Genomic DNA, 26,538 nt, shown 5'->3' with positions numbered 1-26,538 from the left:
TCGGCCTTGCGTCTTGGGCCCTCACGTTCGCCCCTCCTCATGCGTCGGCGTCCTTCACCTCGTCCATCCAAGGAATCGACTCTTGTGCGCCCTGCCGACCGACAGCCACTGCAGCGGCACGATTGGCCCAAGCCACAGCGGCAGCAACGGTTTTGCCCTGGACGAGACCCAGCGCGTAGGCGCCGATAAAGGTATCGCCGGCGGCGGTCGTGTCGACAACGGTGGTTGGGGCGGCGGGGACCAGGCCACTGTGCGTGTGTGTCGAAGCACTGGCGTTGTAGACCCCCGCGCCGCCTAGGGTGATGACCACATGCTGGACGCCCAGCTGCAGAAAGTGGCCAGCGAAGCGCGCCAGCTCGCTGTCCCGCCTGTCCGCTGCCGCATCAAGGTCGAGCGTGGCCCCACTGAGGAGCGAAGCCTCTGTTTCGTCGACGACGAGGCGGGCGATGCAGGCTTAGGCGTTGTCGGGTAGGTGCTCTGCAGGCGCAGCGTTGAGCAGCACCGGCACGCCTTGGCGGCGGGCGGTCTGCAGGACTTGGAGAACCGTAGACAGTGGGATCTCAAGTTGGAGAAGGAGGAGAGACGGGAGGCAGTCCTCGGGCGTCAATGAGAGAGACGCGGCGTAGACTTGTGGTTGGAGTGTCGCATTTGCCTCGGCCGACAAAAGTATGCGGTTCTCGCCGCCGGCCGCATCGTCCACCAAGATGACGGCGACACCGGTGCCTTGGCCGGCGCGGACAGCCACGCCAGACGTGTCGACGCTGACGGACGACAGCGCTGACGTCACCTTTCGCCCGTACACATCATCGCCCACAGCGCCGACCATGTACACAGCTGCGACGGCGCGAGCGGGTGCCGCTGCCGCTGCCGCTGTCGCATTCACGCCTCTGTTGGCAGGCGACCGCCGACCCAACTTGGCACAGGCAACGGCCTGGTTGGCGCCTTTGCCGCCGAGGCCAGTGCGGACCCCGTTGGCGGCCAGGGTCTCGCCGGCCACGGGCATGCGCGGGGCATAGGTGACAAGGTCGGCGTTGAGTGAGCCGATGACCATGATGGCGGGGCTCTGTGTCTGGGTCTCGTGCGGGGGAGACCCGACGGGTGCGGTGCCGACGATTGGAGAAGCCATGGCGTGGGAGGCGGTGGGTTGCAGGGGTCTGCCGTGCCCTGTGGTGTGTTTATTTTACCAATTCTAGGAGAAATCTACAAGAATTCTATGCTCGGCTTTATCTACGAGGTGTGAAGCGGCCGTACTGAAGACGTCTGGAAGCGATCTCGCCGTGCGGAAGGATAGACCTTCTCTTCGCAACGAGATACTTGTTACTGCAAAGTAAATAATTGAGCCGAGTGCAGCAGTTGATACATAAACGGAGCATGCAACGCACGGAATCTGAGGTCTTGTTGGCTCGCAAAGCGGACCGGCCGATCGGCAATTAGTGAATTCGACAAAGTGCGGCTTCCTCAAGCCCACAGTGGAGTCCTCTTTTGGCAGCACTTAGCGTAACCGATCAGACAGACTCGAGGCCGATGCCTTTGGTTTAGTGTCTGTCGCAGAGCCATTGTAAGACGATGTGAAAGTGGTGGAATGCTGGGATCGGTGGGTTCGAGACCGACGGAGTTCTTCCACCGGGTGACGTGACGTGGACTGGAGACAGTGAATGAGGCAGAGTAGGGTATAGCTTAGGAAATGAGGGAGGGAAAACATAAAGCAAAAGAAGGCGAATGCTGAGAGGTCCGATGTAGGATAAGCGCTGGAGAGGAGACAGTAAACAAAATATTCTGGCCCTGTACGTCTATCTCTATGTTCTGACAAAGAACGTAGATGATATCACTTGACTGTCTTCCCACATTATCTCTCAATTCTCACATCTCTTCCCACAACGACTGCCCCCCTCCTTCTCCGAACCACCACGACAACAAACCACATACTCACACACACACACACACACATAATGTGCTCCATCACTGCCAGTAGACCCTTCCCGCCGGGAATCCACGTGCCCAGCCTGACGTGGTTTCGAGATACGGCCGCGCAGGAGATTGATTGGGACGTGCAGCGCACGCACTTCCAGTTCCTGGCCACGTCGGGTCTGCACGGCATCGTGATTGCCGGCACCAACGGCGAGGCGGTGACGCTGTCGCCGGACGAAAAGACGCAGCTTGTCCAGGAGGCGCGCGCGGCCGCCACGGCGGCCCAGTCGGACCTGGTGATTGCGGTCGGCTGCGGGGGGCAGAGCACGCACCAGGTGCTTGCCGAGACCAAGGCGGCGGCGGCGGCGGGCGCCGACTTTGCGCTGGTGCTGGTGCCGAGCTACTTTCACTTTGCCATGACCGCGGCGGCGATTGTGGCCTTTTTCGAGGCGCTGGCCTCGGCCGCGCCGCTGCCCGTGCTCATCTACAACTTCCCCGGCGTCGTGGCCGGGCTCGACGTCGACTCGGACATGCTCGCCCGCCTCGGCCGGCACCCCAACATTGTCGGCGTCAAGCTGACGTGCGGCGGCATTGCCAAGGTGGCGCGCGTGCGCGCAGAGTTTGCGCCCGAGGCGTTCTGCGCGCTTGCGGGCCAGAGCGACTGGCTGCTGCCGGCGCTGGCGGTCGGCAGCACGGGCGCCATCACGGGCGTGGCCAACCTGTACCCGCGGGTGTGCGTCGCCATCTTCGACGCGTACCAACGGGGCGATGTAGCGGCCGCGGAGGCCATGCAGCTCCGGTTGGCGGCGATGGAGTGGGGGTTCGGCAAGGGCGGCATCAACGGCACCAAGTGGGTGGTGGCCACGATTCGCGGCTACCCGCTGGCCAGCTGCCACTGCCGCCGGCCGTACCCGCCGTTCAGCGACAGCACGGAGCAGGAGTGGATTCAGGGCGTCGTGGGCCCGCTGGCCGCCGAGGAGGCCAAGCTGGCGGCTGCAGCGAAGAAGTAGGCGCAGATCGATGGTACATGGATTTGACAGAATCAATAGACATTTGACATGGATGTTGTCTGAGCGGACGTGCATGTACCTGCAGTCATTGTGTATTGTGTCCATAATGTGATCGTTCATCCATATATGATTATAGTTCTATAGTCTACGCCGCGTATCGCCGCGTCTCACGCTACTACTGCAGCTCACCTCCCCCCCTGAAAGACACCCTTCATGGGCCGCCCTGCTAGGAAACTGCGCAGGTTTTCTGCAATCAAATCCGTGCAGCCGTCGGGCCGTCCACCGGCAGCATGTGGCGAGATCAACAGGTTGGGCGTCGCCCACAATCGGCTGTCTGCCGGCAGAGGTTCTTGTTTGAATACATCCAGCGCCGCACCACCCAGCGTTCCAGCGTCCAGCGCGTCTGCCAGCGCGTCCTCGTCCACCGAGATGCCGCGGCCGACGTTGACCACCCAAGCATGCGAGGGCAGCAGTGCCAGTCGCGCGGCGTCGAGTGCATCGCGCGTCGCCTCTGATCCGGGCAGAATCATCACCAGCGCATCGGTGTCGGGCAGCAGCCGCGGCAGCTGGTCGTCGCACAGAACCTCGACGCCCGCCCGCACGCCGGGTCGCCGCGCCACGCCGCGCACCTCGGCGCCAAACGCGCGCAGGAGCGGCGTCAGCTTGGCCGCAATGCCGCCAAAGCCCCAGACAAGCACCCGCGCGCCCCGCAGCGTCCGGAACTCGCCCGCCCGCGGGTAGGGCCCGCCCAGGCGTGCGGGCCACGTCTTTTGCAGCTGGCAGTCCCGCGCCTCGTAGAACCGCCGCGCGCCGTCCAGCAGCAGGCCGATGGTGTGCTCGGCGACGGCGGCGTCGTGGATGCCCGCGCCGACGGTGATGGTCACGCGGCGGGTGTCGAAGCCGGCGTCGAGCACGTCGTTGGGCCCGGCCGCAAGTGCCTGCACCCATTTGAGGTGGGTCAGCCGGGCAGCGGCGTCGGCGAGGTTGGCCCGCGTGTTGATCCAGGTGACCATGATGTCGGCGTCGAGGTGCTCGTCGGCAAAGGGGACGGCCACATTGTAGGGGCACAGCTCGACGGCAAAGCCGCGGAGGCTGTCCATGTCGAGCTCGAGGGACGTGGGATAGAGGAGCTTCATTGTAGGCGTGGGTGATGGGTGGTGGGACGACGGTGCCACGGCGAACGACTCGACGTGGGCGTCGAACTGGACTTTTGTCTGACGATATGAAGTGGCTCCCTAGTCGGCACCCGTAGAGGATCACTGGCTCCTGGTTCAGAGAGCTACTTGTGGCATGCACCACTCACCCTTCCTTTGGCAGCATCCCCACGAAAGTTGTTTCTTTTTCTTTTTTACTCTTCACTCTCGTGGAAATCGGCGCCATCCCCGACCATTGTGGCCCTTCCCCGTATCCCAAGTCCCCATCCTCGTCGGATGCTCCACGAACTTGAGCCTAGTCTCGTCGGCAAGGCTAGTCTGCACACGCCAAGTCTGGCGTGCGTCGCTTTCTGGCAGTTGCATCTGTGTCTTTTTCATCCTTTTCATCCTGTGCGCAATTCCCCATCCTCGGTCTGGTCTGCGGCTCTTCACTTCCCCAGATTTCCGGGACTCATCCACGTTTTCTGATAGCGTTGTATGGGGTTGATGCTGCTGGCCGGCAGCACTGGAACGGTCGCCTCTAGCTCATGTCGTTTTCTGTTTAGTTTGACGTTTGGTGTCTTCCTGTTTTGTGCCCCTGTATTTTGTTATTGATGTTGTGATATCCGAGCTCGTTGACTTTTTGTTTATCATTTTATCGACGTGGTTTCGTCCCGTTATCTTTTTCTTCTCCTGTACCTTCTTATATGCCCGTTCCGTCCCGGGTTCCTGGTCCTTTCCGCGGCCTTTCATCGTCTGTCGATCCTTTTGTTTTCTTTTCTTTTTTTGTATCCACCGCTTTTTGTTCTCGTATTTTCTGCCTGTCATTTTTCTTCATTGATTCACCCATCTCTCCTTGGACACACGTCAACATGACGACTGCCTACCAGTACGCCATCGGCGTCGCCCTCTTTGCCTCCATTGGCACATTTTTGTTTGTAAGTCAACTTCCCGCCTCTCCAAACGTCATCTGAACTGACATCCTTCCAGGGCTTCGACACGGGCATTGCCACCACCACCATCTCCCATGACAGCTGGAAAGACTACATGGGTCATCCGGGCGCTGGCCTGACCGGCGCTGTCGTCGCCGTTTTCATTGCCGGCGAGGCTCTCGGCTCCATCACGCAGTTTGTCCTCGGCGACCGTCTCGGCCGTCTCGGCTTTCTGCAGTTTCTGAGCGTCGTCGTCACCATTGGCGCCGCCGTCCAGACCGGCGCCGTCAACATGGGCATGTTCCTCGCCGGCCGCGCCATCGCTGGGGTCGGCATCGGCGGCCTCGTGGCCAGCGTCCCCTTGTACCTGGTCGAGATCTCGGCGCCGTCGTACCGCGGCTTCATTGGCAGCATTTCCGGCTGTGGCATGACAGCCGGCATCATGGTCGCCAACTGGGTCGGCTACGCCTGCGCGCATGCGCCCTACGGCAGCCTGCAGTGGCGGCTGCCCCTAGGCCTGCAGATCCCCTGGGGCGTGCTGCTGTTTCTCGGCCTCGTCACCTTCATGCCCGACTCGCCGCGCATGCTGATCCGCAAGGGCCGCGTGGACGCCGCGCGCCGCGCGTTTGCCAAGATCCGCAGGGACCTGGTCTCGGACAGCGCGGTGGCCGACGAGTTCCGGCGGATGCAGGGCCAGATCGAGTATGAGATGGCGCGCGAGATCACGTCGTACCGGCAGGTCTTTGCGCTGTACCGCCGCCGCGCGCTCGTGGCCATATCCATCCAGGTCATGACCAGCCTGACGGGCGTCAACGTCATCCAGTACTACCAAACCACGCTCTACACCGGCCTGGGCATGGGCCCCATGACCATCCTGGCCCTCGCGGGCGTCTACGGCACCGTCTCGTTCCTCTGCAACTGCGCCACCACCTTCTGGCTCATCGACCAGTGGGGCCGCCGCAAGATGCTGCTGACGGGCATGGCCGGCATTGTCCTCGTCGAGATCTACACGGCCGAGATGCAGCGCGGCTTCGCCACCGGCACCAACCACGTCGGCCAGGGCTTTGCCATCCTGGGCATTTTTCTGTTTGCCGTCGTCTACTACAGCTTCCTGGGCAGCACCGTCTGGATCTACCCGCCCGAGATCCTGCCCCTCGAGATGCGCAACAAGGTCGTCGCCCTCGCCACGGCGTCCCACTTTGTCGTCAACATTGGCATCACCGAGGCCGGCCCGACGGCCTTTAAAAACATCGCCGAGAACTACTACTACGTGTTTGTCGGCTGCACCATTGTCATGACCATCGTCGGCTACTTCTTCTATCCCGAGACCCGCAAGAAGTCGCTCGAGGAGATTGCCGGTGCCTTTGGCGACCCGGTCGTGACAGAGGTCGAGGACAAGACAGCTGGCCAGGTCGAGGCGGTCGAGGAGGTATAGGGTGTTTTGAAAAGGGCAGTGAGCAGAGATATCTGGAAAGAAGACGAATGTAAACGACGTGCACGCATACAGGTATAAAAGCACAAGTTCCTGCCAGAGTGTTTCAGAACGTGCCACAATAGTTTTATACCTCCAAAGATTGGAACTCGTGTACACAATCAACGTGTTTTCCCACACTAGAGATATGTACAAATCCATGGTTTACCATCCCTCGGTCATTCCGATCCTCTAGCTTTAACCAAGAATCTCGTCGCTACATTTTTCGTTAGGCTCGCTTCTCTTGTATCCACGTCACCATAGCCAAGATCTACTCACGTGTACGTGTCCTCGGGCATGCGGATGCCGTCGTTAATCGATACCCCCATCAGCCGGCCGCCGTCGACCGTCAGCAGCGCGCAGTTCATGTACGCTCCGCCGGGGCTGGATAGCAGCAGTACAGGCGCCACAATTTCTTCGGGACGGCCGGTCCGGCCCGCAGTACAGCGCTTGGCGGCACGCTTGGCCTGGTGGTTGATGTCGTACGAGTGCTTGCCGACGGTGGTGCCCGTCATTTCAGAGGGAAAGATGCCGGGGCATATGGTGTTGACGCGGATGTTCATTCTGCAATGTTAGGGGTGTGCGTGGATGCGTGGAGGGAGTTCCGGGGACAGGAAGCTGAAGGACTCACGGGTGAAGGCGGCCGGCGAGGAGTTTGGCGAGATGGACGGCTGTTGGTCAGACTGGATGCTCACGTCAATGGCAGGGACTGGGACGCACTGGCTGCTTTGGACACGCTGTAGGTCAGCGAGCCCATGCTGCGCTGGTTGGCAATGGCGGCGAGCGAGGCAATTACGCAGACATTGGGCGAAGCGGACTTGCGCAGGAGCGGGATGAAATTGACCGTCATAAAGTAGACGCCCATGACGTTGACTTGTCTGTTAGTATATGCGATCTCTCTCTGTGTTCGTTGCGGAGATACGGCTGGCTCACTCTGGTTACTCCGATCAAAGTCCTCCCTATGTCGAGTCAGCGACAGATCCTCAAGAACGTCAGCCTTCACTTATCTTTTCTTGTGGTGCAAAACTAACTCTGTCAGGCCGTTCATCAACAGATTCTGCACCTGCTCGGCTAAACAATTATGTCAGCATCATTTTGTTCGTTCTCGTAATGAGTACACATCCCATCCTCGCGCACCATTGTTGTGATCTTTTGCCTGGACGCGCCACGGGCTGTTGACGCCCGCATTGTTAATCAGGGTATCGATCTAGTTTGTCAGTCGTCAGTCGCCAGCCGTCTTCCATTGTGAATCACGGTCGTCGATTGTTTGGCCTCGACGCACATGGGACTCCTTGGCTGCCACGGCCGCCACAATGGCCTTGCAGCCCTCTTCTGTCTGGACATCGCCCTGGATGCTGCGCCGTTTGTCAGCAGTACGTCGTGGAACAAGCCAAGCAGGCGAGGCTCTGGGAACCTACGTGTGAATATCACCCCCAATCTGTTTGGCTGCCGTGTCCAACACTTCCTGCCGCCGTCCCGAAATGTAGACGCGCGCCCCGTTGACCGCAAAGGCCTCTGCAATGGCCTTGCCCAGGCCTGAACCGCCGCCGGTAATGACAACGACCTTGCCCTTGACGGAGAAAAGGTCTTCGACCTTGAACGAGATTTGCTGTTCTGCCATTCTGTGTGTGTGTGCGTGTATGTGTGTCTTTGGAGTCGATATTGCGGTCTCGAATTTGCGATCAATATAGCGTTCCTGTCGCAGTTACAGTTGTAGTATTGGACGGCTGTAAATGTTGTCGAGGTCACAATTCCGTGCTCACTCCGAAAAACGCGCCGGCACTCCAATATGATGTGTACGGTGCCTGCGAATCTTCTGCGACGTCGGCGTCTCCAAACCACGGCAACCGCTGCCATCAATCGCGCCCCGCAGTCCAGAAGCAGCCAGTTGGCATTATCTCCTGGCTCCTCCCCCCAGTGCGAGACAGGCCTGTTGAGCTCAAAGAAGCAAAACGTGCCCGAGCGGAGGTAGGCTCCGTCTAGTTTAGTGCAGCCGATCGGGTTTCTCCGCACGCTCTCGCTTTTGTTTTTGATTTCCCGGATGGTGGGGACGTGTGGGATGGACAAGGGGAGAAAGGACAACGGAATACGGCGGCGGGCATGTCATGCGTCGGGTGCAAAACAGAAACCGAACGCAAGCGTGGGCAAGGGTAGGCCGTGGCAGGAAAAATGTCGGCCTGTCTCTCTCGCTCCACGATCTCTCTGTCATCTCGCGACGGCTGTCTTTCTGGCCTGCTGCGATCACCGGCGCTCGTTGTCGTACGTTGCAGGCCTTGAACCGACAAAGGTCAACTCCGGAGCCGCCGTTGTGCTGATGGGGGGTTTTCCAGATATACAAAAAACGTCAGATCCTAAAAGGCCACCTGAAGCAAGTCCCACGTCCAATGCTAGACAACTTACGTTCTTTTCTCTTTGAATAGTCAGACTTTGTCGACCGTTAATCTGTTCTTGAATCTCTCCACGGGCATTCCGCACGTCCTCATTCCCTCCATGTTCCTCGACACCCATCATGGCGCAAAGTACAGACGTCATTGACCACCCCACGGTCATCGCGCTGACCGACGAGGAGCGCGACAGCGGCGTCATGAGCGACTCTAAGCTTTATAACGCCATCGAGGCCTTCTTCACGGATGGTCTCGTCGTTGTCGAAAACGCCATTGACGCAGCCATCATCGACAAGCTCAACAACCGCATGTTGCAAGACACCGAGCGCCTCCTGGCTGGCCAGGGCCACGTTCACTTCAAGTAGGTGGTTTTGCTTTGTCCTCGCTGGGCTCCCTCTCCTTTGCCCTTGCTGCACGCGTTCTCCGCTGACCGCGAAATAGCCATCTCAATGTCAACGCTGGCACAAAAGGCGCTGCCATCGGCGGCAACCTGTCTCAGGTCCCACCTCTTGAAAAGGACTACCTCTTCCCCGAAGTCTATGCCAACAAGCACGGCGCCCGCATCGTCTCCAACGTCCTCGGCCCCAGGCCCGAGGTCCACTTCATCCGCTCCAACACCCTGCTCGCCACCGGCGAGCGCCAGCTGGTGCACTCCGACATCCGCTTCGAGCACCCGGAGCACCCCTTTGCCATTGCCTTTAACACGTGCCTGGTCGACGTCGGCCCCGAAAACGGCTCCACTGAACTCTGGCTTGGCACTCAAAACACCAACATCAAGGACCACAGCGAGCTCGGCGAGCCCATGATCGCCCCCGAGAAGCTCGAGGCTCGTCGCGCCGTGCGCCCGCCCATCTACCCGCGCATCAAGAAAGGCTCTATTGTCCTGCGTGACCTGCGTCTGTGGCACGCGGGAATGCCCAATCCCACCAGCAACGTGCGCATCATGCTGGCCATTGTGTACTATGCCGCGTGGTACAAGAACGGCGTCGAGACGCCGCTACCTGAGTCGCTGAAGCCGACGGTCGAGGGCCTTGAGACCTATGCCAATATCAAGATCGCCACCAAGTGGGTGCCGGACGAAGGCTACAACTACCTTGACATCAAGTTCAGCAACAACTTCAGCTCGACGCTGACGCCGTGGGTCTGGGACAAGATCAAGAACGTCAAGACCGTCAAGGGCTACTAAGCCAGCAGCAGGCCATTTGGGGATATACTATGTTTGTGGAAGACGAAACCTGGCAAAATATTTTGGTTAGAAATCTGCAACACATCGTTTATGAACTGGTATTGGCATGCCAAGCTACCTCTCTGAGCTGAGCTCCTCAAGGAGGACAGAAGTACCGGGGTAGCCGTGTGACGAAACGATGCAAACAGAGTCCCTCAGCATGTTCCCACTTCTGTCTCCTTGACAGTTGGGCCTTCCCTTGGCCCATTGTCAAATTGCCGTTGGATAACTCCACACTTGTGTAGAGAACCTCGTATATCTGACGGGGCCTTTATTTCTTAGCCGCATTCCATTTTGTTTGCCACATGGCTCCAGCCTGATATTGCGAAGAAAAGTAAAAGAAAATTCGGCAGTGTAAAATATCTAAGCAGAACCGGTACTGGCTGGGAACACGGCTCGGGAGTTTCTATGTTGTTTTGGAAGGTGGCTTGTCGTTGACGTGCGGTGTAGATTTGCTCGTCACTCTTCGAATCCTTCCAGAAGGAGTGCTCAAGGGTGCATATTTCGGATACAGGGTTCTCCGAGGTCGCAAAGGCGAAGCCAGTGCAAGACGCGCGCTCCTTGCAGGCGTAAGGTGAACCCCTTTTTATCCTGCCGCGAAAATCAGCATCAAAGCCTATCTTGAGCCTGGGTGCTCACAGTCATGCTTGATATTAAAAGTAGAAAAGCGATGGCCGTTATTTTCCTTTTTCTGCGATATCAATGGTTAAATTTCAATCCTCCTTCGGCAGTATGGTTTCTCCCGTCGGGATATTAATCAATATAAAAAATTGTCGAGGCCGATAGCATCCCAGAATATTTTCCGAACGCACGGTCTCTCGAACAGGAGACAGATAATACGCTGCGCCGCTCTGCTGTGGTTGTCGTCAGTGGTTCGGGAGAGACAGGCAAGAAGTCATATACAACAAAAGGAAAAGAAAAGGACAACAGTATTGAAGGCCTTTGGCGAAGGTGTGCTCAGAGGAAACAATGATAAAGCTCGCAAAACAACCTGGCAAGCAACCGATGAGGCAAATTGGAAACGAAACAGCGATTTTCTTGTCTTTCGTTCGGCCTGACAACTGTATTATTACCTGCACACGTGCCTTGGAGCAGGCCTCACAAATGTCCGTGTGTCGCATTCCCCAGTGGATTGCTGCATCTTCAGTTTTGCCATGTTCAAAGGAATTACCCGAGGCAGCGAGTTTTGTTCTGCTTGCTGGCGTATTCTACTGCCCGAATCACATAATTGGTTTGTCAGAAGGACTCCAGATCTTTGCCGCCGCGGACCTGCTCGGGACAATGATAAGTTGTCAAGGAAGTTCTTGAAGCTTCCAAATATCTTGGCACCCTGGCTCTGTGTCGCATCGCCTGCAACTCCGGCCGAACATGTCGATCAAACGGCCCCAAAAGCCAAGAAAAGGTTGGCATCGCGGTTGTCACGTTGCCAACCACGTTTGGAAGCTTCGTGGGCTCTGTGAAGAATTTCGAGTAGTCGTAAGATGTGCGAAGCCGATCTGAAAGAACAATTCGAGAAGGAATACTCTGTAGTCCGGCAAGGTGCTCCTGGCAAAACATGCAGCCGCACCGGTATGAGACCAGAACGAAATCACCCAGAGGGGAATCAATCAAGTGCCTGCGGCACCTGCAGGACCTACAGAAGGGGCGTAAGCAGAAAAAGGTTGCGGCCACTACCCAAAGCCAATTGGCCACAGCATTGACAGCATAACGGTGTCTATGGGATAATGGGAGGCACAGAGGGAACAGGTCGTCTGCCGTCGTATTTTGATTGCCCTCGACTGGGGCACGGTCTAGAAATTTGGTCCGCTTCGGAGAATTAACTCGGCTTCTCGTTCGTTTGTTCTTGAAAGCCTACACACCTTTTTGACGCTTAACCTTGCCTTGTTTTGTTTTTGACCCTGCCACAGTGCCTGTGTCAAAACTTGGAGGTGGTTTCGAAACGTTAGAACCAGGTGGCTGTCAAAAAAGTAGAAGAAATCGAAGAAACGGGACGTTGCAGAAGACCAACACGATTTGTCAGGCATGACATTCTGCGTCAGGTCGTAAAGTGTACGGGAAAGGAACTCGAGTCAGACAGGCGGCCATAGAGCCGTCTCGTCGATGTGACCTGCACGATCCATGGATCAGACCGCCACGACATCGTCGATTCAGGTTTGTTCGCTTCCTGCCCTGCAGCCTTGGTCAGGTTGTCACTCGATCTCTCAAGTGAAAGTCGCTGTTGTCGGATAGCAAGACGGGGTGTGTGCCAATCGAAAGAGGACCTGCATCTCTGTCAGTGCATACGCGAGTTAAAGCGGATAAGGGGAGCCTCCCTGGCGCCAGTAACTTGACACGGAGGCGCGGGGCGGAAGAGGCAACATCCATGCCCTGGTCGCTATGCCTGGCTCGGCGACGTGAGGCCTGGCCAGAAACCCCTGTAGCGGTGGACCAGAAGGGAGTTGAACAACCTCGTCGGGCTCATCAACTACTGGACCAGCCTTACGGCAACGCAACGCAACCAACCATTCCCACTCATCCTAGCGCAGTCTTCGGGAGCTTGCCAACCCTGCTCTTCCGCTCTCCACAGCATTGCGACATGTTCTCTGCAGCTTCTTTGATGGATCTCTGATCGTCACGGATACTCGGGTATCCTGGTGCTTCAAGGGTGGGTTGCGGTCCGTTGCCGGATATCTGTATGAGTGTTGTTGTGTGGGGTGCGCATATGGATTTTGGTACATGCATAGCTCAGAGAAATAAACTTTAGTAGGTGAATGAAAAGTTTCGAAGGGGGCAAACAACAATCGCGCAGAATGCAGGTCGGGGACGTCTTACAAAGGGAAGGCAGCAGGCGACAGCAGCGGTCGGGATCTACCTTCCCCGGCTGGGGACCTTCACTCTTGCTCTTTTATCAACAAACACAGAATTTGCGCCACTTTGTGCGAGGCTTCCCGTGTGCAGCACAGGCCTTCGTCGAATGTACCTTCCTTCCCTAGTGACTTCCACTCCAGCTGCTGTAGACCTCAGCCATGACGCCGATGGCCCCTTCCGCATCTTGTCACTTTCCTCATATTCCCAACTTCGCATCCGCTCCTTCCGTCTGCATCGCCAAGAAATTCTTCCCAACGGAAGCTGCAAATCCCCGCTTGTCATACACCTTCCCACCTTGGAAGCCATTGAGTAAACATTGGGGAACCGTCGTGGCTTCCCTTTACAACACAACTTTAGCATCTTGACCGTGGCCAGCACAAATATTCCTGAAAAGCTCTCACCCGCATCTTCTCATCGTTCCTCTCGTGCCTCACCTCCCTTGTGTCCAATCCACCCCCCGTGGAGCCAACGTCCCCCACCCCCTGATGCTGGCAATTTCTTGTGTCTGCACAACCACCTGCAGCTGCTGTGCAATGTACGGACTCGTTTACTTGCTCGAGGTTTAAGACACCACGGCTTGCTCCCAGACCAGCCTATTGGCGACAGAACACGCGAACGAAAAGTACATCCACAGCCAAGCAAGATAGAGAAGGAAACGAGATACAAGAAGTGAAAGGTTCCCTGGGCATGCGCCCCCCCCGTGGACACAGCGCACGCCGTAAGATTTCTTCGATCAAACAACTCCATCCATGCCAAACATCCCTCACTTCGACACATACCGATATACGTTCTAGGCCGATATCTGCATCTCCTCGACTCGTACCAGGCGCTGGCGTCGTCACCCCCTGACGGACAGTACCGGATGATTTCCGATATTGATTTGTGGTGTCAGTGGATACGTTTCCTCTTTCTGCGATCGGTTGTTTTCGTCCTCCTCACCAATATCGTTGTTTGTGCTTGTGGTTTATTTTGTTCCATTGTGTTATGTTTTTGATTTGTTTTCCTACCTTCTCCTTCTCCTCTGTCTTTCACACTTCTCCCACCCTGGTTGTTGCATGGCACTTTATCTCGCTGTGCTGGCCTGCCACACCCCCCTAGTACCACCAATCTTTAATAACCCGCATACTCGGCAACATGTTTCCACATCTGTTCCCTTGTGAGCTGCTTTGATTGCTACCCTCTTCGATACATTGTCTGTCTCTTGACCTTGCTTAAACCCCATACTTTTCGGTCCCCTTAATAACTTTACTGTTTTCACCTTCCACTCACCCGCCAGTCTTTGCTATCACCTCGCCGTCTCGAGCTCTGGACCACGGCCCTTGGCCATCAGCTCCCACCTTTGTTCCCCTGTCTTACCTTCCATGCAATTTGCTCGCCGCAGATTGTCTGGCGGCTTTGCTCACTTCCACCAGTTCAAGTTATATATGTGACCGATATATCGACAAGTACGGTTGCAACGCCGTGGAAACACTCTTGGGAGGGGGCACGGCAAGCTGCAGACATCAGAAACCCACGATAGGTGTTCATAAACAAACACACGACAACTCATTTTCCATCTTTTGTGGCAGGTTTATCAAGACGTCACCGATCGAAACGACATCAAGCGCCTGCAAGCCACAACGCCAGCGCATGTAACTTAGGACTCTGCGGATGGCGGCGTACAAAGGCTCAAAATAAAAAAGCCTCAATTCAATCTTTCCTTGGAAAAAAACACAGCAGTGCCGAAGAACACACCAAAGTTACGCAGTAAACATTCCGCCCGCCAATACACGCCGAACTTAATCCAAGAGCCTGCGATCATCCATATTTGCGTCTATGAACTTCAGACCATTATTGTGCTTTTGGTATCCCCTCTGCAGTCCTGACAAGCACTGTGAGGTGGCTCATCTTGACACCATCACAGACCTGTGCAACAGCTTTCTCCCCCGGCCCTCGTGCCCACCTACAGTGGTGCGGCGAGAGCAACAAGGACTTGCATCAGCATGAGCTTGACCACATGCCCCAGGGCGACAGACCAACGTTGCACCCCATCATCGTCTACGCAGCCGATCCATCTCGCCAGCACTGCATCACAACCGCCATTTGATCCGGCCACAGCCTCGCATCCACCGCCCACTGTGTTAGCGACAGTGTATCAGAACCCATCCCGAGAACGTCGGTCTCCGTATCCGGCAGATGGCCCGGCGACTCGATCGCAAGTGTATCCGGAAAATAAAAATGCGGCACGGTACGCCTCTAACAGCCTAGACAATGATTTTGATTATTCACAATCAAAACGCCCTCATCTCTCCGCTTCATATTCAGCTGGAGGCAGCTATCCCACAACGTTACCGCCACCGCCAACTTTGCCATTACCATCCATTGTCCCGTCTGGTCCAATGCTATCTTCAACTCCCCAGTTGCCACCTCTTCCGCTGCCACCACCAATTCCCCAGATGGCTGGTTCGTTACGGCGACTTAGCTCCTCGCAACAATCCATGGGAAGCCGCCCTCCCACTGCAAGCAGCAACCGCCGCATGTCTCCGATCGGGAGTGGAGTTGGAGGGGGCGGACTCCTAGCATACTCCTCAAGTCGTAAAAACAGCAACAACGACCCCGTGACCAGCCGTCCGCCAACATCACACAGTCGAAAGAGCAGCCAGTCCAGCATTCAGCTCGGCGGGGGCAACTCGCAAGGACGCAGAGGAAGTGGAGGTCTCAAAAACAATGCAAAATTCGTTAAAGGAGATACCGCATCAGGCTATGTGATCTCACCTTCTGCATCAAAAATGTCTCCGTCGCCATCCACCTCCGTTCCAGCACCGGCAGCTGTTGCCGTACCTGCGGTCGCTACGGCACCGAACAAGTCAAGACGAGTCCGTACCGGATGCTTGACATGTCGAGAACGGCATCTGAAATGCGATGAAGGAACGCCAGACTGTCTCAACTGCCGCAAGGGAAATCGGGAGTGCAAGCGTGGCTTACGGTTAAACTTCATCGACATCCAAACCAAGTCTATACCCTTTGTTCCGCCGACAACCGAATGGAATAGTACGTAGAGTTTGTATCATGCATTTGATACAACACAATATATGCTAACAGATTTCCGCAGTTTCATTTTATGATGAGTCTCGCCAAATCGCCTCGGAATATGCAGGTGGGCTTGGTCGCTATCCTCGAGTTAAAGGAGTGAATTTGACATCACCACCGCAATTACCCGTCGAGAGGACCTCTACCGTCAAGAGACGACGGTCAACTACCACTGTCCAAACGCAGGCTGGTAATATTAACTTTTCCACTGCTTCCTCCACAGTACGCCCTTCCACACAATTCCGTCCTGTGAACACACACACAGTACAGAGCCTACCAAACGACAGTCAAAACATCTCCGGCAGCCACGGTGCCGCAGCAGTCACATCCAGCCACGGCCAAAGTAGGCTTGCAGCTCCCGCCAACACCGACGCGTATGTCTCATATCCTGCCCAAGAAGAGCCCGGAGAAGAAAAGCACGCATATGAAGCCAGCGATGCTTCGAGTATTGCCTCGTCCATGGTGCCGCAAGGAATCGGGGGTCCGTCTTCAGTCGCTTCTTTCCAAGCCGAAGTGGGGAACAGCCCCGAGGACGGGAATCCAAGAGTGACGGTCAGGCATGGAGGCGGTATCGGACATGCCAGCCATCTCCACGGCACAATGCCAGAAGGCTTGCCGACTCCACCATCCGAAAAATCAGGATTTCGCAGGGGAAGCGGAGGAGCTGGCGGCGTTGGTGGGGCAGTCGCAGCGGTGGCACCCGGCTCTGGCCATGGCGGTGCAGCCGGAGGATTCGAGGATATCTACAACATCACCGGAGCAGCCAGCAACAACGGCGAGCGAGAATATCTCAACTCTCCAGACGAGGTACTGTATATGCAAGTATTTGTCGACGAGGTAGGCGTGTGGATGGACTCGCTAGACCGGGACAAGCACTTCAGCCGGATCATCCCCTTTGTGGCACTCAAGTCACCAATGATGCTGAATGCATTTCTTGCTTGTGGTGTCAAGCATCTCACGCTCGTGAATGAGGCCTACAAGGACGACAAAGCTTTGTTTTACTATGACACGGCAACAACACAACTCCTCCGAAGCCTGCAAAATCCGGACCGCGACATTGTCGAGTGTGCTACCACCGCCGTCGTGCTCAATGTCTATGAGATCATGAGCGAGAAGCCCAACGAACGAATGAACCATATTGCTGGCGCCCGTGCACTTATCCGTGAATGCGGGTGGGATGCTCGGAGCAAAGGCATTGGTGCCGCATGTTTCTGGCTCAATATTGGCATGGAGGTGCTGAGCTGCCTTGCATTTAATTGGCCGACAGCATGGGATCCGGATCAATGGGGGCTCGATACGTCATTTGCAAACGAGCTCGGTGACAACAACAGCGAAGCGAACACAGGCCAGGATCGTCGCAAGAGCCAAGATCAAGGTGGTAAGATGATGCAAGAAGCGCAAGAGGAGAGCACTGCCAGCAGCCGAAAACCACACCAAGATGCAGACACGGCCACATCAAAAGAACTCACCACCACTGCCGCGTCGTTGTCTGCAATGTCAACCAGCGGCGACGAAGAGACGTGGGTTCATCGGATATTTTATATTGTGGCAAAAATAGCCAACTTTCGTGCTGGTGTTGCCGTGTTTCCCCAAGAGCCCTCGCCCATCGATCACCAAGTCCATATGCAGAACCGATTCGAGGAGTGGAAGCGGCTCAAGCGGCTGTGTGCCATATGGAACCGCGATTGTCCTCGGTCGATGCGGCCGTTCAGCTATCTGTTCCCTTCGCAGAGTACGGCTCCAGCCTCCATCTTCCCCAATATCTGGTACGAGACCTATCCCACTTCCCTCGCCGAAACTACCTTATGCATAGGGATTGATAAGCTAATGGAGTATTTGCAGGCTCATCAAACGTACTGCCGTCATCGGCCGTCTCTTCTACCACACAGCTATGGTCCTGCTTCACCAGGTCAATCCAGACGAGCCAAAAGTTACCATTGAAAACCAAGAGGCCCAGCGCCACCACGCCCACCAAGTATGCGGCATTGTAGCCCATACGAAAGACCGGGGCGTGGCCAGTGTGGCCATCCGGAGCCTGGCTATCTCTGCCCATGTACTTCGAGACCCTCGTGAACAAGACGAGGTGTACATGCTTCTGAAAAAGATCACAGCAGAGACTGGATGGCGCATTGGTAGAATTTATACGGAACTCCAGCAGACATGGGGCCGTGGTATGAACGATATACCGGGTTATCATCCACAAGCCGCAGTGACAGCAGCCGCTTCCTCCTCGCCTTCAACACGTCTTCCACCGCCAATGGATTTGCCACAGCCAGCTACAATGCTTACACATGGCTTTGGCCAGCCCGGCTTCGGCCCTGGACAAACCGGCGGTCTTGACTCCAGTCTCTCCTCACAGGTACTTCATAAGGTCGAATTTAATCCCACTAGCCTATCCGTGGCATCATCCTCCGGTGGCAGCCGGAGGTCTCTGCCAGTGTGGCCGACGGCGAATGCTTCGATGCTGTTCAATGTTCATCATCGCCATTCACACAGTGCAGCCTCAACAGCGGTATCGTCAGCACACTCCCCACCTCCCACAAGTGCACGCATGCCGTTCCGACCACACCATACGATGAATCCTCTCATTCACGCCGATTTCAGCCTTCCTGACCACCCATACAAGGCTTTCTACAAACCACCCAATGATTCAGCACACTTCAACTCCCAGTCGTTCTGAATCATGAAGTCCTTAAGATTGTATATTATATTTCTTTTATTCTACCTTTTCGCCCATTTATTTTTAGAATTTATTTCTTGCTTTACTAATTGCCAAACCGCAATCCCCTCCCATTACACCTCCGCTTTGAAAAGTCGTCAATACCTTGCTGGCATTCCTGCTTGCTCACACAATAACCTACCTTCACATTTATTTGATACGGCCGATATAGTGACACGGGTTTTCACACGGATACATATGACCACTACATACATGATCAAGCTGCTTGAGCGCCGCTATGGACAGAGACCTAGATTCACGGATTCTTTGGATGGGTTTATAGATGGGTTTATATTTGGATGACTATTTTGTGATTTGGTTCTGTTAGTCTATTTCTTTTTTTTTTTTTTTTTTTTTTTTTTTTTTGTAGGCAACAGTGTCCTCGTTTCTTTCTTGCTTTGCTCCTCCACTCTATCATATACGGCCGAAGTTTGGTTCGGGGGATTCCGGAGTGGTTGGTTTGCATTGGAAAATTGGGACAATAGGGATCCCTATCGTTTGGTTGGCACTATACCCTTTCATCTTTTCTTTGTTGACAATTCATCCATAGTTTTTGGCTCATTATTGAAAGTAAATCATTGCATTAATATCGTTGGTCTCGTTTGGGCCTTTCCAAGGCACCGACTAGGCGATGTCTCTGCCGTCTATCATTCTATGATCCGGACTTTTCTATCTCCCCTGAGTTTAAACCCTGGCCTTTGTATCATGACTCTGTGTATATATCAAGCAACCCCATCTCTATGTCGTAAACATCCTCACATATTGCACCACCCGAGATCGCTATGCAAACCGGGTTGCTCTTCCATCAATGGTTAGAGACGGGCCGTCACGGTGAGGCGGCCAAAGGTCGCCACGAAGCGAAGTTCTCGAGAGCAACCTTAAGCGGTCGTCTTCGGCGGGACAACAATGCCGTAGTGGGCATAAGGAAACGACTCGAGTGTAGGAAGGTACTGCGACCAGCCGTCCTCAATCTCGCCCGGGGGAGTGTCCGCACCGGCCTCGCCAGCCTCGCCAGTCGTGCCGGCAAGGACCTCGGGCTCACGGCCAGCGTACTCGACCTTGAGGTCAGGGTGAGGAGCCCAGACGACACGCATACCAGCGCGACGGCCAGCCTCAACACCGGGAACGCTGTCCTCAAAGACCAGGCACTCCTCGGGTGTGATGGGCGGTTCACCGGGCGCGAGGGTGTCGTTGATGGTCTTGAGAGCGAGCAGGTAGATGTCCGGCAGAGGCTTGCCGCGGCCGGCACCGATGCGAGGGTCGTCGCCGAGAACGCGGCGGGGCGACTCGAAGACGGAGAAGAGATCCGTCAAGTGGTCTGTCTTGAGGTGGAAGTTGACCGTCTGCGAGGAAGTGGCCAGGGCAATGTGCACGCGGTGGCCGGCGGGTGTGCCGTTGGTGCCATTGGTGCTGGCGCCTTTCTTGGCGGTGTCCTTGGACTCCCAGTAGCGGGTGCTGTCAAGGGTGGCCAGCAGCTCCTCGACGCCGGGAAGAGGCTTAGCGTGGGGAAAGTTCTTGACCTGCTCGGCGGCGTTCTCCTTCTGGAACTGTTCGAGTGGGATGGGGAGCTGGGCCCAGGCCATGAAGATCTTGTTGGACTCGGGCATGGGGCGGCCCTGCAGCCTCGCCTTAACAGACCACGGCATCTTAGGCCGGTTGTGGCGGGCGAGGATTGTGTTGATGCACTTGGTGTAGATGTCCTCGGTATCAAGGAGTAGGCCGTCCATGTCAAACAGGCAGGCCCGGACAGGGGGGAAGCTGGTGCAGTGTCAGTGATGCGGTGCAAAGGTACGGCTGCCAAGATACACATTGTACGACTTACTCAGTCTTCGGCGCCATGGTTGTTGGTGTCGTTGCGAGCCGTTGTGAGACTTTGAGAATCGCAAACTGCTAAGGGCGGCGACCAAAGTCTTGCAGTGTTGGGAAAAGACGGTTGTTGAGGTTGAGGTTGAGAGGAAAAGAAGAAGTAGAATCCAAAGCCCAGAGATTTCCGGGGGGGGTTTTATATATAAACAAAAAGAGATGGGAAAGATTGGGAGTGGACCTGCGCGGTGACAAGATAAACAGTCGCGGCCAATGACAAGATAATCTGAATGGGCGTCCACGAGTCTATTGAAGAGAATGTGAGATATTCTAGATGGAAGACTGAGAAGAAACTGAGGCCAAGCCAGACAAGGAACCTGGATGTAGTCATTGCTGCGAAAATGAGTCGCCGTTTGCCTTTTCAAGGCCCCACTTAAACTTTTTCTTTTTCTGTCGTTTCAGCGTGACAAAGGTGTACGATAAGCAAATGGCAGGAACGAAAGGCACCGAGGGGCAGAACAACAGGCAGGGGCAGGCTCCTTCCTCGGAAGCTAGATGTGTTAGCGCCATTGCCAGCACAACGTCAGTTGTACCTCACTCTTTGATAAACCCCGCCATCAGATGCTCGTCAAATAGCAACCAAACGTTAATCAACATGCAATCAACATATTCTCTTATCGCCATTATCGTATTGTCAACTCCACCTCACGAGCAGCTCACTTAGCGATACAGACCAACGGGCACAGCTCCAAAATGGCAGAGGACGAGGCAAAAGAGCGAGCCAAGGCGGCAGAGCCAGACACTGTTGGCAACAATGGCAACAATAGCAACAGTGGTGTCGAGAATGCACCGGAAGACAACGAGGAGGAGGAGTTTATCGACCGGTTTCCGCCGGATCAAGAAGCAGTATGTCTTTTTGCATGTGCCTTACTCCAGCCATCATGACAATACTAACGCTCTCTCCGTCGCGGCAGTCTCTTCTTGCAGAGGCCAACGAGCACAAGAAACAGGCCAATGAGCTGTTCAAGAAAAGCCAGACTGATGCCGCCCTCACAGCCTACGAAACGGCCGTCTCAGTCCTTCCTTCCTACCTGTTCTACGACCTTGCCCTGCTGCGGTCGAACATGGCTGCGTGCTACATCAAACTAGATGACTGGAAGCAGGCCAACCGCAGCGCAACGGAGGCACTCGAAGCTCTCGATAAAGAACAAAGGCGGATAGAGAAGGAGAAGGCCAATCCGAAGAAGGATGAACCTACAGAAGGAAACGGGCTCGAACAGGACGATGAAAGCGTCGAGGACGAGATCATCAGTGAAGGTGCAAAGCTGGCTGCACGGCCACCACCCCCTCCGAAAGAACCGACGCCGCCTCCGGCACCTGTCGGACCGACCGACCAGGATATCCTTCGCATCCGCTCCAAAATCTTGTTGCGTCGTGGCCGAGCACGCTCCGAGCTGGGCGGCTGGGCGAACTTGGCCGGTGCGGAGGAGGACTACAAGACATTGTCCGCCATGCCGACGGGGACCCTTGGTGGTGCGGATCTGCAGCTAGTCAAGAAGCAGCTTAAGGACCTCCCGGCACGGACAAAAGCGGCACAGGACGCGGAGATGGGCGATATGATGGGCAAGCTAAAGGAGGTGAGTTTCCCTAATCCCACCAGACCCATGCACAGGTGTCTCGGAGTGCTAACGAACAGCTTGGCAATGGTATCCTCCGGCCTTTTGGCATCAGCACCGACAACTTCCAGATGGTTAAGGACGAGAAGACGGGCGGTTACAGCATGAACTTTAGACAGAACCCGGGGTCGTGAACGGCGCTGGGGGTGCTGCACAAAATAAGCATAGGGAAGCAGTTTATTGCATTGATATGAAGGGTGGGAACATAAATGACGACTTGAACGACTATTAGGTACGCTCGAGAAGAGCATTGCCATAGACGCATTAGCCTGAGACAAGGAAAATCAGTAGGTAGGATACAGCCACAGGCACATACACATAATAGACTTCTATTTTTACTTCAAGAGTGATCAATTGAAAGCCAATTTAAATTTCGCCTATTTAAGATGGACATTTGTGGCACATCCAGAAAAAGCACCTGGAGTCGACAATTGTATTTAATTATATTCACTGATACAGGTTGCAGCCCATTACCAAACGAGAGCTACTTGGCTCTCACACGCCCAAGTCCGACATTAAGATGTTAAGTGTAAATATCTTGTCGTAGGTCTATTTTAACTTAAAGTCGGCGGACATTGTGGAAGATGCCGTCACAAATCTGTTCTCGAACATAGTCAAATCACCATACAGCACCGCCGTCCATTACGATTGGGCCGCACCTTCCCTCATTAGGGAAACGAGGCCAGTCACCGCGACTTCCCCAGCGGCGTCCGGACAGGCCTCAGACAAAAGGCAGCGCCAGCGCCAGGAAACGACGACTAGCGAGGGGATGGAAAGCACGACCCAGCCCGTAAGCCTACCCCTCCAGTTTTGGCCCCCACACCGTCTTTCCCCTCTTCATTCCTCCTCCGCTTTGGCTTCATTTCTCCCTCTTTTCTATCTCGTCTTCTTACACACACTCTTTTGCCGCTTGCCCAACCGGTCCACGCCTTGATCTTTTGGCCGTTCTCTCGGGTCTTCGCTTGTTTCGTCTTGTGTTCAGTCTAAACTGCATGGCAAACACATCTTGGCAGCCTATAGAGAAATCACACACCATTCGCCCTGCGCCTTTCGAGACTGAAGAATCGATCTTCGTCATCGTCAGTTTCCCGTCTGCTTGCTTCTTCTCGCACACCCAGCCTTCTGGATACGAACCAATTGCTTCAGACCCACGGCGGGCCGCAGACTACGGAGGGGTGTAACGGGAGAATTGCAATACGGGTAGCAGAGCTGTCCAGTGGGTCACCAACGGGTTGACCTGGGGAGGAAAAAACGAAAAGAAGAGAGAAACCGGGGACGAGAAAACCGGGACGCAAGCCAGACCAAGCCCAGTGCCAAGCAAAAGCGCCAGGGCAAGCGGGCTAGCCTCGTCCGATGCCGTTTTATCCCACCCCATCCGGTCCCTTCTCATCGTTTTCTTCTTTGGGAGTATCTTCCGAAGGGATAGAAGGCATAGGAAAGAAAGAAAAATACTCGCCTTTATTCGTCCCTGCGGCTGCATAAATCGGAAATTCTCCTTACTTAGGGGTCCTCTCTTGCACTCATTATTTAACCCCTCTGCCCTGACTACACCCCTCCCCCTGACCCGCACTTGGCTCGTTTTCCCGATTCGGGAAGCCTTGCATAGATGTGCGGCTGTGGGTGCTGTCTCTGTTTTCTACCTGCATCTCATCGCATCTTACCAACCGTTTGGCCCCCGTTTGGCCACCATAGGCACGGGCAGTGATAGCCACGCTCTCCTGTTTCCGCACACACGTCCACTTTGCATCCACTAAGACGCAGGTGTCGCCTTCGCGTCTTCGCGCCTTCGCCGCACCCCCCTCGTCTCCCGCACACGCCCCCTTCGTCCTCGTGGCCAATCGTGCCTGTTCGTTCCTAGCCATTGACTCCTCTGCTCGCTTTCTTCTTTGGAGGCCCGATTTAGCTGGTCCACCCTTGCAAAAGCAACGACCAGCTTGCGGCTGTCGGAAGCACCTGCGCAGATCGCAAATCATCCTCGAAGGCTTGACGGAGGAGAACGTCAACGAGGAAAGGTGGGGACTCTGCGCCAGACCCTTTCTCTTTGGCTGCTCAAGGTCCTCTCATCGGCCTACTTCGCCTTGTGGTTCGTCCTCGATATGCAGAGATGAGCGCCACGGGCCGTGTCCGGCTACCCGACGCTCCTGCGCCAGGCATGTTCCAGGTGATCTCGCTTGGCGACGGCGGCAGCACCACCACCACCAACAGCAATGGCAACCAGGTTCGGGAATACAAACGTCGCCGGCCCCACAAGAAGACACGGTCGGGATGCTTGGGCTGCAAGCAGAGGCGAGTCAAGGTGCGTGCTTACTAGGTTTCCTTGAGTCCATGAGTCGGTCATCATCCCATATCTTACCTTTCCCACTTGCTGTCTTCCCCACCCATCTCTATCCGCACTCCTGCACGCTATTGTGTCACTTGTTTGTATTCCGTACAACTCATACTGGACCCAGCATGGCCTGTACTGACATGATTTCCTCCCATCACGTAGTGTGACCAGGCTATACCGATCTGTCTACGATGTAGACGAAACCAGCGAGAATGTGTGTATGAAGGTGCCGAGGGCACCGCTGCATCTGCATCTCGGCAGGCAGAGGGCGGCCAAAATGGAGCTACATCAGCCTCCAGAACCAACAGACTCACAGCTATCCGTTCGGAGGCGAGGCATGTTCCGCCCTCGCCGGAGGGCGGCAACTTTTCCATTGGACCGGGACACGCCGGCCATAACAGATACCACGCGTCAGGTAACGCCTTAGTACCATCTGGGACCACCCCACTGGTTCCCCCGCTCCGGCTCGTGCGGGTCCAGCCGTTTCAAGTCACTAGTCAAGAGCTTGGGACACCCTCGAATGAGCTCTTCTACCACTTCGAGGTGACGGGCAAGGACCTCTTTGGGATGCCCAACTTTATGGGGCCCATTCTCCCACTAGCACTGCAGTTCCCGCATCTTCGTGGCACCGCACTGGCCTCGGCCGCTGCACACCTTACCCATAAGGCACCTGGCTTCAAAGCGTATCACATTGCCAAGCACTACCAGCAAACTATTGCATTGCAAAACTACCAGACGGCTCTCTCGACACCGTTCGCTGTGCAGGGCCAGCTCGGCGTTGATGTGTTGCTCATCACCGCCATGCTCATGAACATGTTGTCGTTCGTTATGCCCTTGGATGAAAATGAGGCCCATATTGTATGGGACGGCAGCATGCCTGGCCCTCCACCGCCGTGCGCCGATCCAGATCCCGACCCGCGCCGGTCATGGGTCTTCAGCCCGCACCCCAATCGCCTCGGCTGGTTAGCGCTGCAGATGGGCTTAACACCGCTTCTCATTGCCACAGCACCGTGGCGTGAAAAAAGCCGGCTCCGTCTGCTGTTTGCCAACTCAGACGACGAACAACGCACCCTGTCAGGCACGTGGCAGAGCCTTCGCCGGGTTCCGCAGCCATGGCTGGACCTCTTTGGCTTACAGCGCGATGCGACGCCACGGCCAAACTTCCGGCGCGGCGGTGTCACCACACCGGCAGCGACTCCGACCCCGACCCCAACCTCATCCATACCTCAACCTCACAATCAAACAGGTGACTACGCTGGCATGGACACCGACGGCAGGCCGCATGTCAAAACGCCACGGTCTGGGCGATCGACGCCCGGTGCGGTTGGTAGCGGGCCCGGCACGCCAGGTAGTACTACGAGCACCAATACCACAACCACGACCGCATCCACGACGTCTTCCGGTGTCGAGGACACCATAAGTGAAGCCGATCGGTTATACCGCGCGCCACTTCGCGTCGTAGCGGAGCTCATACACATGCCGCCCAACGACCGCACGTTACTGCAGTACTTCCAGTTCATTGGACAGCTCGACAATGGGTTCCGCCAGAAGCTGCTCGAGCGCGACGAAAAGGCATTGTGGCTATTTGGCATGTGGATGGGTCTACTGTGCCGGTTTAGCAACGTATGGTGGACGCGGCGGCGATCGCGGTGCGACTTCCGTGCCATCCGTCTATGGCTGCACCTGGTGGGTGTTGGCCAGCGACCGGGTGTCGACGGCCAGCTGTGGCGCACCTTGCTCCAGGACTTGGACAACACCTGGGGTTACCACTTTGAATCTGACCCCATCATGCGACGCATGTAGGCCACTCCCACCGTTTCGTTTTTCCATCGACGTTTTATGACTGTTTTACTGGTACTGTTTTGCACGAATAACAAAATGCGTTTTGGTTGTTTTCTGATTTCATGTGGACATGACGATATTGGAAATGGAACATGTTAGCAAGGAAAAATAATTTCGATATGTACAGGCTGGCATTATTAAAATACCAAAACTTATAATTGCAGATTATTATGAGGCGTCTTTAGGCAAAACC

At 55.6% G+C, this 26,538-nt stretch overlaps 10 protein-coding genes across 10 annotated transcripts; 6 read left to right on the top strand and 4 right to left on the bottom strand.

The window, feature by feature from the left end:
• Nucleotides 1-37: 37 nt before the first annotated feature.
• On the bottom strand, nt 38-1,126 carry SPBR_02983 (uncharacterized protein; the record flags this gene model as incomplete). The annotated part of the gene is made up of 2 exons (XM_040761286.1): nt 38-404; nt 585-1,126. The coding sequence occupies 2 exons, from the start codon at nt 1,124-1,126 to the stop codon at nt 38-40; spliced, it is 909 nt and encodes a 302-aa protein (XP_040620309.1).
• A 734-nt stretch (nt 1,127-1,860) lies between these two features.
• SPBR_02446 (uncharacterized protein) lies at nt 1,861-4,054 on the bottom strand (the record flags this gene model as incomplete). The annotated part of the gene is made up of 3 exons (XM_040760749.1): nt 1,861-1,881; nt 1,947-2,901; nt 3,108-4,054. The coding sequence occupies 3 exons, from the start codon at nt 4,052-4,054 to the stop codon at nt 1,861-1,863; spliced, it is 1,923 nt and encodes a 640-aa protein (XP_040620308.1).
• An 869-nt stretch (nt 4,055-4,923) lies between these two features.
• SPBR_02757 (MFS monosaccharide transporter (Hxt8)) lies at nt 4,924-6,418 on the top strand (the record flags this gene model as incomplete). The annotated part of the gene is made up of 2 exons (XM_040761060.1): nt 4,924-4,989; nt 5,042-6,418. 2 exons carry the CDS (start codon nt 4,924-4,926, stop codon nt 6,416-6,418), a joined length of 1,443 nt encoding a protein of 480 aa, XP_040620307.1.
• A 333-nt stretch (nt 6,419-6,751) lies between these two features.
• On the top strand, nt 6,752-7,030 carry SPBR_03374 (uncharacterized protein; the record flags this gene model as incomplete). The annotated part of the gene is made up of 1 exon (XM_040761676.1): nt 6,752-7,030. The coding sequence occupies one exon, from the start codon at nt 6,752-6,754 to the stop codon at nt 7,028-7,030; it is 279 nt and encodes a 92-aa protein (XP_040620306.1).
• Nucleotides 7,031-7,676: 646 nt separating this feature from the next.
• On the bottom strand, nt 7,677-8,075 carry SPBR_03346 (uncharacterized protein; the record flags this gene model as incomplete). The annotated part of the gene is made up of 2 exons (XM_040761648.1): nt 7,677-7,809; nt 7,873-8,075. The coding sequence occupies 2 exons, from the start codon at nt 8,073-8,075 to the stop codon at nt 7,677-7,679; spliced, it is 336 nt and encodes a 111-aa protein (XP_040620305.1).
• Nucleotides 8,076-8,963: 888 nt separating this feature from the next.
• On the top strand, nt 8,964-10,024 carry SPBR_03001 (uncharacterized protein; the record flags this gene model as incomplete). The annotated part of the gene is made up of 2 exons (XM_040761304.1): nt 8,964-9,199; nt 9,280-10,024. 2 exons carry the CDS (start codon nt 8,964-8,966, stop codon nt 10,022-10,024), a joined length of 981 nt encoding a protein of 326 aa, XP_040620304.1.
• Nucleotides 10,025-16,579: 6,555 nt separating this feature from the next.
• On the top strand, nt 16,580-17,970 carry SPBR_02806 (c6 zinc finger domain containing protein; the record flags this gene model as incomplete). Its single annotated transcript, XM_040761109.1, has 2 exons — nt 16,580-17,745; nt 17,889-17,970. The coding sequence occupies 2 exons, from the start codon at nt 16,580-16,582 to the stop codon at nt 17,968-17,970; spliced, it is 1,248 nt and encodes a 415-aa protein (XP_040620303.1).
• Nucleotides 17,971-19,576: 1,606 nt separating this feature from the next.
• Nucleotides 19,577-20,537, bottom strand: SPBR_03074 (uncharacterized protein; the record flags this gene model as incomplete). The annotated part of the gene is made up of 2 exons (XM_040761377.1): nt 19,577-20,456; nt 20,521-20,537. 2 exons carry the CDS (start codon nt 20,535-20,537, stop codon nt 19,577-19,579), a joined length of 897 nt encoding a protein of 298 aa, XP_040620302.1.
• Nucleotides 20,538-21,254: 717 nt separating this feature from the next.
• SPBR_03007 (tetratricopeptide repeat protein 1 (TTC1)) lies at nt 21,255-22,311 on the top strand (the record flags this gene model as incomplete). Its single annotated transcript, XM_040761310.1, has 3 exons — nt 21,255-21,407; nt 21,476-22,138; nt 22,162-22,311. The coding sequence occupies 3 exons, from the start codon at nt 21,255-21,257 to the stop codon at nt 22,309-22,311; spliced, it is 966 nt and encodes a 321-aa protein (XP_040620301.1).
• Nucleotides 22,312-24,281: 1,970 nt separating this feature from the next.
• Nucleotides 24,282-26,306, top strand: SPBR_02500 (c6 zinc finger domain containing protein; the record flags this gene model as incomplete). The annotated part of the gene is made up of 2 exons (XM_040760803.1): nt 24,282-24,473; nt 24,765-26,306. The coding sequence occupies 2 exons, from the start codon at nt 24,282-24,284 to the stop codon at nt 26,304-26,306; spliced, it is 1,734 nt and encodes a 577-aa protein (XP_040620300.1).
• Between the last annotated feature and the right edge of the window lie 232 nt (nt 26,307-26,538).

Source organism: Sporothrix brasiliensis, assembly GCF_000820605.1.
Source record: "Sporothrix brasiliensis 5110 chromosome Unknown Cont17, whole genome shotgun sequence".
In the NCBI taxonomy this organism is placed as follows: Eukaryota; Fungi; Ascomycota; class Sordariomycetes; order Ophiostomatales; family Ophiostomataceae; genus Sporothrix; species Sporothrix brasiliensis.
The sequence above is the reverse complement of the archived record's forward strand: the minus strand, read 5'-3'. Positions and strand labels throughout refer to the sequence as shown.